The 13506-nt window shown below is 41.5% G+C and overlaps 1 protein-coding gene across 1 annotated transcript in view; it reads right to left on the bottom strand.

The window, feature by feature from the left end:
• LOC130680903 (zinc finger protein 541-like) overlaps window positions 1-13076 on the bottom strand; it is a 507420-nt gene extending 494344 nt beyond the window's left edge. The window contains exons 1-2 of the mRNA XM_057492682.1: window positions 12943-13076; window positions 630-1033 (exon numbers count right to left, since the gene is read on the bottom strand). Coding sequence (XP_057348665.1) covers window positions 630-936 — 307 coding nt within the window. The 5' untranslated portion in view covers window positions 937-1033; window positions 12943-13076. The remainder of the gene's footprint in view (window positions 1-629; window positions 1034-12942) is intronic.
• Window positions 13077-13506: the final 430 nt, after the last annotated feature.

Raw genomic sequence — 13506 nt, 5'->3', positions numbered from 1 at the left:
GCAAAAGGAGACAAGCAAGGTCTCTAATTATTGCTTTAGTTCTCTGTTTGCTGAAGAGAAGACTTAGAACTAAATCAATGGACTGCTGGCATTAACTCTAACAATATCGATAAAAACCTGTGCACTGTCCAGTGCTTTATAATCTATGAGGGGCTTTTACATTCATTTCTTCTTTTCCTTCTGACTGCTGTTACTCTGGGGAAAGCAGAGTGCGTATTATCATCCCCCACTTTGCAGATGAAGACACTGATCCTTAGGAAGAAGAGACAACCAAGGAGCAAATGGACAGGATCCTAGCTCATTCTGCAAACATGAGAAGACCCTCTGAGATGTGGCAAGGGCAGGAAAGTCTCTCACCAACTCAAAGGTCTGTCCACCCCACACACAAGATTAGGATATCTCCAAACATCTAAATTTCTCAGCATTATTTCCTAGGATCGGTATTTAGTTTCCTTGACTAGCAAATTGGGAACGATGCCCAAGCAGAAAACCAAAAGGTGACTGTCCTTCCCCATTCACCCACAGAAAAGGAAAGTTTCCTTAACCAGTCCACACAGAATCAACATGTAGCTAGCCCAGGCAATTTCACACAGCCCACCAGGCCCTGGGACCCAGGTGGACAGCCTCACCCTGTAAAGAAGCCTGAGATGCCAGGTCTGCATACTTCTCCAGCAGCTTCACGGAGTCACAGTCCTCCCCAGAGTACAGGGAGAAAGCATCCAAGTTGTCCTCCAGCACCTTGCTGGGCACATTGGGTGCTGGGAGGCTGGGGTCCATGTCCAAACCACTCAGGCCAGCATAGAGCAGGTCTCGGGAGCTGGGACCCAGATCCTGGTTGAGGGCATTGCTGCAGCTGAGTCCTTGACTCTCAGAAAATGAAGGGAGGTGTATCTCGGATGGAAGGGCACCCTCCTCCCCTGCGCTGTTCTGGTCCATGGCTCTCTGCTGCCAAATCTTGGCCAAGAGCTACTCTCCAGACGAGCAAGGCTTGCAAGGAATCGGGGAGGAGAGATCCCTCGGTGGTTTCTAATTCCTGAAAACAAACAAGGAGGAATCAAAATTATGAGATGGCCATGGAGCATATAGAGCATGGACTTGGACTTCAGACAGACCTGTATCTGGGTCTGTCCTCTGCCATTTAACAGCCATGTGAACACAGGTAATTCACTTAAGCTCCACAAGCGTATTTTCTCTTCTGTAAATTGGGCCTAAGAGTACCTCCATCATAAGGTGGTTGTTGGGAATAAATTAAAAGATTTCCAGCAACTTCATGGACTGAACCGACCTTCTTCTCCAGCAATGAACACATACAAATATGACAAAAGATAATTTTTAATACATAGCCAAGCTCAAGAGACAGGTAAACCCCCAAGTAGCCAGGAAAAATGCAAAAACTCAAAGACAATTCGGAGGTACAAGCTCGGGTCTGCTTAGGGGAAAATCAGACTCAGATACAGGACTCGGAGCCGTCACCCAATACGGCAGCCACGAGGCATATGTGGCTCTAAAGCGCTTGAACTGTGGAAGGCCCAAGTTGAGACACACTGTGAATATAAAATACACAGTTGATTTAGAAGATTTAATGCAAATCAGAAGAAAGAATGTATCTGTAATGTTTTACATTATTACATGTTGTAGTGGTACTTTAGATATAGTTGGTTAAATGTTATTAAAATTCATTTTGTCTGCCTCTACTTTTCAATGTGGCTCCTAGAAAATTCTAAATTATATATGCCTTATATTAAATTTCTATTACAGAACATTACCTTGGAGGCTGGCACCTAGGGTCAAAACAGACATAAGGAAAAAGGAACAGGACCTTGAGCTCACAGGAAATGGAGACCTGGGACCCCAGAAGAGCCATGACATCCACAGGACAGTTAAAGAAATGAAAGAGAAATTCTGCACACAAGCCTAGAGAAGCACTCCAAGAATTAAAATAAATAAATAAAAATAAATAAATAAAAACAGGACAATGAAAGATGAGAAAACCCAGCACAAAGCCCAGTTTGAAAAAGACAGATGCACCCCTATGTTTATCGCAGCACTATTTACCATAGCCAAGAAATGGAAACAACCTAAGTGTCCATCAGTAGATGAATGGATAAAGAAGAGGTGGTACACATACACAATGGAATATTATTCAGCCATAAGAAGAAAACAAATCCTACCACTTGCAACAACATAGATGGAGCTAGAGGGTATTATGCTCAGTGAAATAAGCCAGGCGGAGAAAGACAAGTACCAAATGATTTCACTCATATGTGGAGTATAAGAACAAAGAAAAACTGAAGGAACAAAACAGCAGCAGAATCACAGAACCCAAGAATGGACTAACAGTTACCAAAGGGAAAGGGACTGGGGAGAATGGGAGGGAGGGATAAGGTAGGGGAAAAAGAAAAGGGGTATTACGATTAGCATGTATAGTGTGGGGTGGAGGAATGGGGAGGTCTGTGCAACACAGAGAAGACAAGTAGTGATTCTACAACATCTTACCATGCTGATCGACAGTGACTGTAATGGGGTTTGTGGGGAAGACTTGGTGAAGGGGGGACCCTAGTAATCATAATGTTGTTTATGTAATTGTAGATTAATGATAACAAAAAAAAAAGAAAACCCAGCACAAGAAAAGAAAGAGTCAGTATGAGACAAAAACAAATATCTTTTCAAAGGAGCAATTGGAATTCCTAGAAATGAAAGGTATTTAAATAAAAATTCACTGGCAGGTTAAAGAGCAGATTAAACAGTGCTAAAGAGGAATAATTAATCAGCAGAGCAATCTGAGGAACTCTCCCCCAAATTCAGCACAGAGAGATAAAGACATGGAAAATATGAATGAGAAATTGAGGAAACATGAGAAGCAGATGCAAAAGTCTCAGGCCTATGTCTAATAGGGAAATGAGGAAAGAGGAGACACTACAGGAGGACAGAATACTAAAGAGATAATGGAGGAACTCCCAGGACTGCAGAAGCACATGACGCCAGGCTTAAAGATCTGATTCGTGAAGACATGGGGTTAATAACAACCAATCATTTCAAGGCCAGAGCAGAATAAATAAAAATGAATTCACTCCCTGACATGCAGCAGAACTGCCAAACACTAAAGACAAAGAGGACACCCTAAAAGCTACCAAAAAGAAGCAGCAGATGATTTACAAAGGGAAGATGACTAGTCTGGTGACAAACTTCTCAACAGAAATAACGCTGGAAGGTGTGGAATAATACCATCAGCAGACAAAGGAAAGGTGGGAGCCAGCCCAGAACTCAACACACAGCAACATCTGTATTTAAGGAGCAATGCAGACTTTTCTCAGTCAAGGCTTAAGAGTTCACAGGTTTGTGAATCATTTGGGAAAAAGAAAGTGACAATGATTGATTTTATTTTTTAAGTATAAACTCTAAAGGAATCTTAAGTGTAACTACCAAAAGGAAAGGAATAAACTATGTAGCATCTAAACTAGTAGGATTTATCTCAAGAAAAGAAAAAGAGGGAAAAAAAAGACTCAAATTTCTAAAATCAGAAATTAAAGAGGGAACATCACTAATGACCCTACAAAAACAAAAAGGATTATAAAGAAATACTACAAACAATTACATGCCAACAAATTAGGAAACTTGGATTGAAATGGACAAATTCCTAGAAAGATACAAATTACCCAAACTGACTCACGGGGACACAGACTACCTGAGTAGACTTGTATCAAGTAAAAAGATTGAATTCGTAATTTAAAAACTTCCTACCTGTGCCCCCACTGAGAAAAACTTTATCAGAACTCTGGAAGAAAGTCAATGGTTTATAGTAACCAAGTGAACTCCGATCAAGAAAATGGTGAATGAAACCTGGTAGGAGAAGCCTGTGACACCGTAACTTCCCCTTGCCCCATCCCACTCCCCAGCTCCACAGCAGTCTGAAGACAGCACCCAGTTCCACCTGGGGCCTCCTGGTGTAGGAGGGAGCAGAGACAACCTTGTTCTCAAAGAACCGATGTCTCTCTTGACCTGGATGGCTCTTGAAAAGCTAACACAAAGGTCGTGCTTTGACTTTGCCTAACCTGGAACTCAGGACAGCGAGTAGAGTAGCCATGGGGATGGCATTTGTTGAAAACACTAAAGCAACTAGGGCAAGTAGTTCTAAAATTCATATGGGACCACAAAGACCCCGAATAGCCAAAGCAATCCTGAGAAGGAAGAATAAAGTCGGGGGGATTATACTACCTGACTTCAAGCTCTACTACAAGCCACAGTAATCAAGAGAATTTGGTACAGGCACAAGAACAGACCCATAGACCAGTGGAATAGACTAGAGAGCCCTGATATAAACTCAAGCATATATGGACAGTTAATATATGATAAAGAAGCCATGGATATACAATGGAGAAATGACAGCCTCTTCAACAATTGGTGTTGGCAAAACTGGACATCTATGTGCAAGAGAATGAAACTTATTATTGTCTAACCCCATACACAAAAGGAAACTCAAAATGGATCAAAGACCTGAATGTAAGTCATGAAACCATAAAACTCTTAGAAGAAAACATAGGCAAAAATCTCTTGAATATAAACATGAGCAACTTTTTCCTGAATGCATCTCCTCAGGCAAAGGAAACAAAATAAAAAACGAATGCATGGGACTACATCATGCTAAAAAGTTTCTGTACAGCAAAGGACATCAGCAGCAGAACAAAAAGGCATCCTACAGTATGGGAGAATTTATCTGTAAATGACATATCTGACAAGAGGTTAACATCCAAAATATATAAAGAATTCATACACCTCAACACCCAAAAAGCAAATAACTGCATTAAAAAATAGGCAGAGGATATGAACAGACACTTCTCCAAAGAAGAAATTCAGATGGCCAACAGACACATGAAAAGATGTTTCACATTGCTAATTATCAGGGAAATGCAAAGTAAAACCACAGTGACATATCACCTCACACTAGTTAGGATGGCCAACATAGAAAAGACTAGGAACAACAAATGCTGGCGAGGATGCAGAGAAAGGGAACCCTCCTACACTGCTGGTGGGAATGTAAACTAGCTCAACCATTGTGGAAGCAATATGGAGGTTCTTCAAAAAACTAAAAATAGAAACACCATTTGACCTGGGAATCCCACTCCTTGGAATTTACCCAAAGAATACAATTTCTCAGACTCAAAAACACATATGCACCCCTGTGTTTATTGCAGCACTTTTTACAATAGCCAAGATATGGAAGCAACCTAAGTGTCCATCAGTAGATGAATGGATAAAGAAGATGTGGTACACATACACAATGGAATATTATTCATCCATAAGAAGAAAACAAATCCTACCATTTATAACAACATGGATGGAGCTGGAGGACATTATGCTTAGTGAAATAAGCCAGGTGGAGAAAGACAAGTGCCAAATGATTTCCCTCATTTGTGAAGTATAACAACGAAGCAAAACTGAAGGAACAAAATAGGAGCAGACTCAGACTCCAAGAAGGGACTAGATGTTACCAGAGGGGAGGGGTGGGGAGGGCAGGTGGGGAGGGAGGGAGAAGGGGATTGAGGGGTATTATGTTTAGTACACATGGTGTGGGGGATCACGGGAAAACCAGTGTAGCACAGAGAAGGCAAACAGTGACTCTGTGGCATCTTATTACACTGATGGACAGTGATTGCAATGGGGTGTGGGGGGACTTGATAATATGGGTGAATGTAGTAACCACACTGTTTTTAAATGTGAAACCCTCATAAGAGCATATATCAATAATACCTTAATAAAAAAATTTTTTAATATAATGGAAAGACACTTCACTGACAGCATGTGACAAAGAACAGTCCAAAGAAATAGTCTAGAAAAGTCCCTAAACACAGTTACAGCCACGAGGAAGAGCAACAAGCAGCCCTGGGATAGAGAGAAAATCTGACTCCCAGAGTCACCATGTTGGAATGTTCAACATGTCCAGTTTCTCAACAAAAAGTTATGACACATGCAAACAAAGTACGGTCCATTCACAGCGTCATCCATTTCATACAAATGGAATCAAACAAGATGTGGCCTTTTATGTCTGGCTTCTTTTACCAGTAAGCATGGCATTTTTCTGGGTTAATGCACATTTCACGGCATGTACCATTACTTCATCATTTTATGACCAGGAAACATTGGATTGTCTGTATAGGCCACATTTTCTGCCTCTATTAATCTATTGATGGGCATCTGGATTGTTTCCATTTTGGCTTTTATGAATACTTCTATCCACACCTACACACTTAATAAACATGTACTGATTCACTGATAACAAATCTGGTGGACGCTAGGATACCAGGAGTTGGGCCTGGACTACCAGGCTATATCAGTGCGTACTGTTTAAAATCTTTTTGTGTTGAGATGTAACGGAACGGCTGTGCCCTCAACACCTGCGTTTCACATTGTGCATCTCCCTGTGTGTCTGCGCGCGTAGCCCACTGAGGGAGCTCAAATTCAAAGTTGAATACAGGTCCACAGACCTGGACCACAGCTCTGGGACCTGACTGAGTTCCAGAATTCACAACATGGAGGATTTAGAAAGGTGCATAATGCATACACCGTGTTTTAAATAATCCCCAGGGGGTCCAGGACAGCACCTGGTGACCAAATCATTCATTCTGCATCAACACTTAGGATGACTCAGAATAAAGTGGAATAAATAGACTGTAAAGAGCAACATGTGAATTCAGGTTTGGCCACCAAAGGAGACTGGGACACCCTGGCATTATCAGAACTTCCTAGATTTCTAAACTGCAGAGAAAAGGGGGTGTGTGAACTGTATTAGTTTATATTCAGAGGCAAAATGATTTTCCCTGCCAATTCTCGTTTCCAACAGTGCTGCTGGAAGCTGTTTTCAGTCCTCCGAGGAGCAAAGAACCCAGCTTTATTCATCTCCCAGTAATAAAACAAGCTGATAAAATATAAAGTAGTATTTTGTAAAATAAGATATTAAGCATTTTCTCCTTCTCATGGATTATACCAACTGCTTTACATGCATTCATTCACTCACTCCTCACTACCCAGAGGCTGGTTCTATTATTACTTCCATTTTACAGAGAAGGAAAGGGACTCTAAGAGGACAAGTAATCTGTCCAAAGTCATGTACTTAACAAGTAGTTGAGCCAGATCTTAAACCCAGATAATTTGACTTTAGAGCTGTGTGCTTATCCACCACACAATACTGATTCCTTATCAAATAAACGGCAGACCACATTGTGTACCCGTTAAACTAGAAAACACAAGAGGTGCTGGGTGGGGCCAGGGCGGGAGAAAGACTGTCTCTGGAATCCCCCAACGCTTGAATCACCTGCTTTCCAGCATACTCCCAAAGTCCATAGAACACATCGGTCTGGTTACAACCTCAGGCAAGCAAGCCCAAAGTCCAAAGGCCGTGTTTTTTCACAAAGTAAAGCAAGCCCCCCTCAGCCGATATTGAATTTACTTGGGTTCTGTCACCACACAAATTCAATTCATCAAGTGTCAGCACCTTCCATGTCCCTGTGGGGCAGGGTCTGTGGTGCCCTGGATCCTTGTAGACATCCCCAAGGGTCCAGATACTCTTCCCAAGAATTTTATATGTGTTTTCATTTTAAGAATTACCTAAAAGAAAAAAATCAGTGTATCTAGATGACTGGATTAACACTCTATAACCAAGTGCTACCATTTGGTTTCAATGCCTAGGGTATGTTTACAATGGCACTAAGGCCAACAATTACTGCCACAGGCTAATGAGAAGAAGCTAGAGGTGGATTTAGCTCATTGTAATACCTTTGGCTCAGTTAAAAGCCAACAGGCATCCTGGTATAAATGGAGGTTTTACTGTAGTTCAAACTGAGAAAGGATGGAAGAATTGAGACATCACAGGGTCTGCTAAATGCAGAAGGGCTCAGTGTGGCAGTTGGGAAAGTAGTTGTTTCAAGGAGGCAGCTAAATTTCAGCAAAATAGCATGTTTGTATTTTGAATTACATTGGCTCAGTTGCTTGACTTGTGTTTAACTGCATGCTGACTTTATAGCAGAGAGAACTGTATAACACAAGAACTGTTAAGCTCTAGGAATATAAGCCTACTTTCATCAACATTTTTGCCTTGTTTAAAAAAAAATTTAAGTCAACACTGGGGACCCAATGCAATTTCAATTTTTTTCTTTGAAAACAGGGTCATCACTCCATGACTGGTGGGGGTAGGAAGAGAAAGAAGTCTGTGAAATGCTACCTTTTGTTGGGGGGGGAACCTCCCATATGGTTCTAGACAGCAGCAGGAAGTCCACACGAGATAAATAATGTTTACTGTGGCATTGTTTGGAGGAAGGGAGGGAAAAATCTGAATGTTTACCTGGTCTACAAAGATGTTTCATTTAGCCTGCAGTAAATTTAAATAATTCCTACCAGTTATCAAATTGAAAAATCTGTCAGAGTTCTTTTGGATAGTGTATTACTCTCCAGAAGAACTTTCTCTGCTTATAGAAATGTTCTAAATCTGCACTAATGACAGTCATGAGCCACAGAGCTAAGGGACACCTAGAAATGCAGTTGATACACTGAGGGACTATTTATTTTATTTTAATTCAGTTTAAATTTATATAGATACAAGTGGCTAATGCCTACCACATTGGACACTGCAGATAAAGAGACTTTACATTAAGTAAGACTTCCAACTTATATTTAAAATTCTGGGGGAAAAAATCTGAGGATTTGTCAACACTCAGTCCACATTCCTGCAAAGTAACAAGTGGCTGGAGCTAAAAAGCTGTACCTTCTTTAGACAGAGCATGCAACCGACAGTTTGCAACAGTCCCCACCACTCCCTGTTCTCTCACACCCACTCACCCTCTCATTTATATTCCCTGCCAGGCCTCTAGAAGCATGTGAATTCAAAACCCTGATTTGTGTGGTTTCCTTTAAACAACATCTCTTTAGTCAGTTTAGCCAAATGAACCCTTCAAAATCAGGCCTAAATGCCCCCTCGACCTAGAGAATACTGTTAACATAACACACTCCGAGGTTATTTCTTCTTCCTCTGAACTCCAATAAACACTTGTCTCATAATGCATTTAACACTAATCCCAAATGGACTCAGAATTACTCTTTCAGGTTCTTCAATTTTCTCCAGACTCTAAGTTCTAGGTGGCTGTGACTCTGCTTTATGTGTGCATATTTCCAATAAAATCTTGGCTGGCACAGAACTCTGATCAAAGATGGCTCTCAGCAGCCATTTCACTGAAGAGTGAGAGGATTCCAATGGTACACCTCTCTTCCTCTCTGAAAAGCCCCAACCTGCTGGACCATCAGCCTTTTTTAACCCAAGTGTCACCCTATTTTTTCTCTCTGCATCGGTGTTGCAGGGAGGAAGTGATCATGTTTCAGTAATACCAGGCTCTGGGGAGCTGCATAAAAGGACAGACCTGCAGCTTTAAACGTATGAAAGTTTTTCCTGATTTCCCCACTTCTAACATTCTTAAAAAACATGGGCCTGTCCACTCCTAGCAACTTGACCTAAGAATGCAGGAGCCCAGTTTGAAAAAGACATATGGACCCCTACGTTTATTGCAGCACTATTTACAATAGCCAAGAAATGGAAGCAACCTAAGTGCATCAATCAATAGATGAATGGATGAAGAACATGTGGTACACATACACAATGCAACATTATTCAGCCATAAGAAGAAAACAAATCCTCCCATTTGCAAAAACATGGATGGAGCTAGAGGGTATTATGCTCAGTGAAATAAGCCAGGTGGAGAAAGACAAGTACCGAATGATTTCACTCATCTGTGGAGTATAAGAACAAAGCAAAAACTGAAGGAACAAAACAGCAGCAGTATCACAGAACCCAAGAATGGACTAACAGTTACCAAAGGAAAAGGGACTGGGGAGGAAGGGTGGGAAGGGAGGTATAAGGGGGGAAAGGGCATTACGATTGGTACACATAATGTAGTGGGTGGGCACATGGGAAAGGCAGTATACAGAGAAGACAAGTAATGACTCTAGCATCTTACTATGCTGATGGACAGTGACTATAATGGGGTATGTGGGGGGAGGAGTCTAATAACCATAATGTTGTTTTAAGTAATTGTACATTAATGATACAAAAAAAAAACTTCATAACAACAAAAAAAACATACACCTGTTTTGCTTGGCCTACAGTGCTCGTTAAAAATGGATCAGCCACTGACATTTTTTAATGGAGAGATTTCAACGAAATATGTGGATTTCTGGCTTCTCTTAAAAATTACCAGATTTGATATTCCCTGATAGTTATCAATGAGAGAGCTGACAGACGGTGCCGTCTCTGGAGAAGGCTGTGGCCTCCAGTCCACACAGTCCTCACTTATCTTCCTGCCAGGCCCCTATAATAATCATTATCATAATAGTAAGAGTAGACGCAAACATTTACCAAGGCTTTATCATATACCAGGCCCTACTCTAACCATGTATATATCATCTCATTTAATACCCACAATGCCCCTTTGAGGCTATATGTTATATTATTAACCCTATTTTACGGATGAGGTAAAGTCTAGAGAAGTTAAGTAACTTACCCCAAATCAAGGTCATGATTCACCCCCAGGTAGACTGACTTCAAAGCCCTCACACATAACCACTCCACTGTGTTGTGATTCCACACTTGAGGCAGGGACTCCTGTGTAATACTCTGCACCCACTTTTTTAAACTGACCAGTCAAGGAAGACTCCCTCCTCTTGCCATCCAACCAATATAATCTTTACCAGAAGTTTAACTCATTTCCTCTGATGCCTCATGAAAAGAGCAGATTTAAAGCTTACATTGTGAAAGACAAAGACATGGAGTGATCAGAAGCCTCTGACTGCACTTCCCAGGAAATTTTCTTACACAAAATTAACTAAACAAAGAAAAGAGACACCAAAGTTTCTCACTCTAAAAGCTGATCCTAACAGAAGGTGCAAATAAGCACTAAAACCTAGAGGAGCAGTTTTCACGGTGAGGTGGACGGCAATGTGGGGAGCCCCCAGGTCTTCAAGAGTCTTTCTGGAAGTCGACGAGGTCAAAACTATTTTCATAAAAATATCTGCCTTTTTCATTCTCAGGGATACTTTACAGAGTCTACAGGACATATCCAAAGAGGCAGAATGCAAAAGCAGTTATAAGAAACAACTGTAAAACAATGCTATTATTCTCACTAAATTTTTTCTTTTCTGAAACAGTCTCTGAATAAAAATGTCAATTTTGTTAACATAGAACGGCCTACTATTGCTATTTAAAAATGAACTGAATTGAAATACCATTTCACCCAGGAATTCACCTCTACTAATTTACCCAAGAATACAGCAGCCCAGTTTGAAAAAGACAGATGCACCCCTATGTTTACTGCAGCACTATTTACAATAGCCAGGAAACAGAAGCACCCTAAGTGTGTCCATCAGTAGAGGAATGGATGAAGAACATGTGGTTCCTATACACAATGGAATATTTATTATTCAGCCATAAGAACAAACCAAATCCTCCCATTTGCAACAACACGGATGGAGCTAGAGGGTATTATGCTCAGTGAAATAAGCCAGGCGGAGAAAGACAAGTACCGAATGATTTCACTCATCTGTGAAGTGTAAGAACAAAGCAAAAACTGAAGGAACAAAACAGCAGCAGTATCACAGAACTCAAGAACGGACTAACAGTTTAACAAAGGGAAAGGGACTGGGGAGGATGGGTGGGAAGGAAGGGATAACGGGGCGAGGGGGAGGGAAGAAAGGGGGCCACTAAGATTAGCATGTATAATGTGGGGGGAGGGCTGTGCAAGACAGAGAAGACAAGTAGTGACTCTACAGCATCTTACTACGCTGATGGACAGTGACTGTAATGGGGTTTGTTGGGGGAGACTTGGTGAAGGGGGAGTCTAGTAAACATAATGTTCCTCATGTAATTGTAGATTATGATACCAAAAAAAAAAAAAGAATTAATAAATATTGTTAAAGTTTATTAGTTCAAACTTGTAACGCAGCAAATATCACCAGATATAGTTCACAGGCAGAACGCCTCTTTGGGGTCTTCCATAATTTTTAAGTGTAGACAAGCCCTAAGCTCAAGAAGTTTGAGAACTTCAGCCCTAAAGAGAACAAGTCCTGCACATACGCATGTGCCCAGGGGGATATGTATCTGTGTGAGTGTGTCTAACACAGAAAGAAACCCTAAACCAACAATTCGAAACTGGCAGCCAGCAGACATGTTTTGTGAGGGGCCTACACTGTCTTTAAATATTTATTAAATTCATTGTCAGCATTTTTAAACAGCAAAAGGTTTCACACAGAGACAGTGTTCTGGTCTCTTCGCCAAAAAATAAATAAATAAATAAATTAGGTTCTGCAAAGTAAAACAGAAGGAACAAAACAGCACGACACTCATGGACATTGACGGGCGACTAGTGGTGACCAAGGAGGAGGGGATGGGGCCAGTGTGGTGGTGACGTTGGGGGGTGGCAGGGGTGCGACAGGGGGATAAATGGGCCCAGTAATTTGCAGTCACAATGTTAGGTGGTCTCAGGGACTGCTGAATCACCGTAATGTACATCTGAAAAACCAGTATAAGATTGTATATCAACGATACTTTAAAAAAATTAAGTTCTCGCAACACTGTCCTGGCATTTCTATGTGGCCATTTGCATTGACTGGTGTCGCTTAGGGCGCAGTCTGGTTGATCACACTCAGGGCCTGTAGGTATCTGAAGTTGCTAGCCTGGGCTAGAGAAGGAAAAGGCATTTTTGCAATAAACAATGAAACATAGGCCAGTCTAATAAATGTCTGCGTTCCTCCAGAGAGGTCAACATGCACAATAAATAACCCGTTTCCTTATCTGATTTCCCAAACAGCAATTTTGTAATGATCTCACCACTGCTACAGAGACTGTTGGAGGGATCAGAAACACGTCTGAGAAAGAAAGGAATCCACCGAGGAAGGGCGGAAACTCACCGGAAGAGCAAGTGACGGATCCTCCAGGGAACAGGAGGGCCCAGGTCAGGACCCACAGGGACAGCAACGGTCAGACCACTGGGTATTGCCTCCTGGAACGCCGGGTGGTAAATTCAGGATTCGTCCAACTTCTTTTGTCCGGAAGATCAGGTGCTGGAAAGGAAGGGGACAATTCAGAACTTGGGTCCCCAAGGAAGCAAGGACACTGGTGAGAAATTGGAGGAGATGGCAACTTTTAGAAGAAACGAAGCAATAGCAAAAGGGAGAGATCTAGGTGGGAAAAAGGGTTTTGTTGTTAAGAAAGTTTTTTCCTCCTTTCCTATCTCCCCTCTCTGGGGAGGGACCTGGGGGATTCTGCTGGGACAAGCCTAACTGGGGTAGAACTGGTGATCAAGAGAGATTTTTGTTGCAGAGTTGGGGAAGAGGGTTGGGAAAACAAGTATCAGATGAGAGAGAAACTGGGAATGAATGGTTTGTTAATGAGTTGGAAAGATATACCAAAAAATCCTTGATGGAAAGGAAGGATTTTTGCTGGAAAGCGATCCTGGATAGAGGAAAAAAAAA

Source organism: Manis pentadactyla, chromosome 15 (assembly GCF_030020395.1).
Source record: "Manis pentadactyla isolate mManPen7 chromosome 15, mManPen7.hap1, whole genome shotgun sequence".
In the NCBI taxonomy this organism is placed as follows: domain Eukaryota; kingdom Metazoa; phylum Chordata; class Mammalia; order Pholidota; family Manidae; genus Manis; species Manis pentadactyla.
The sequence above is the reverse complement of the archived record's forward strand: the minus strand, read 5'-3'. Positions and strand labels throughout refer to the sequence as shown.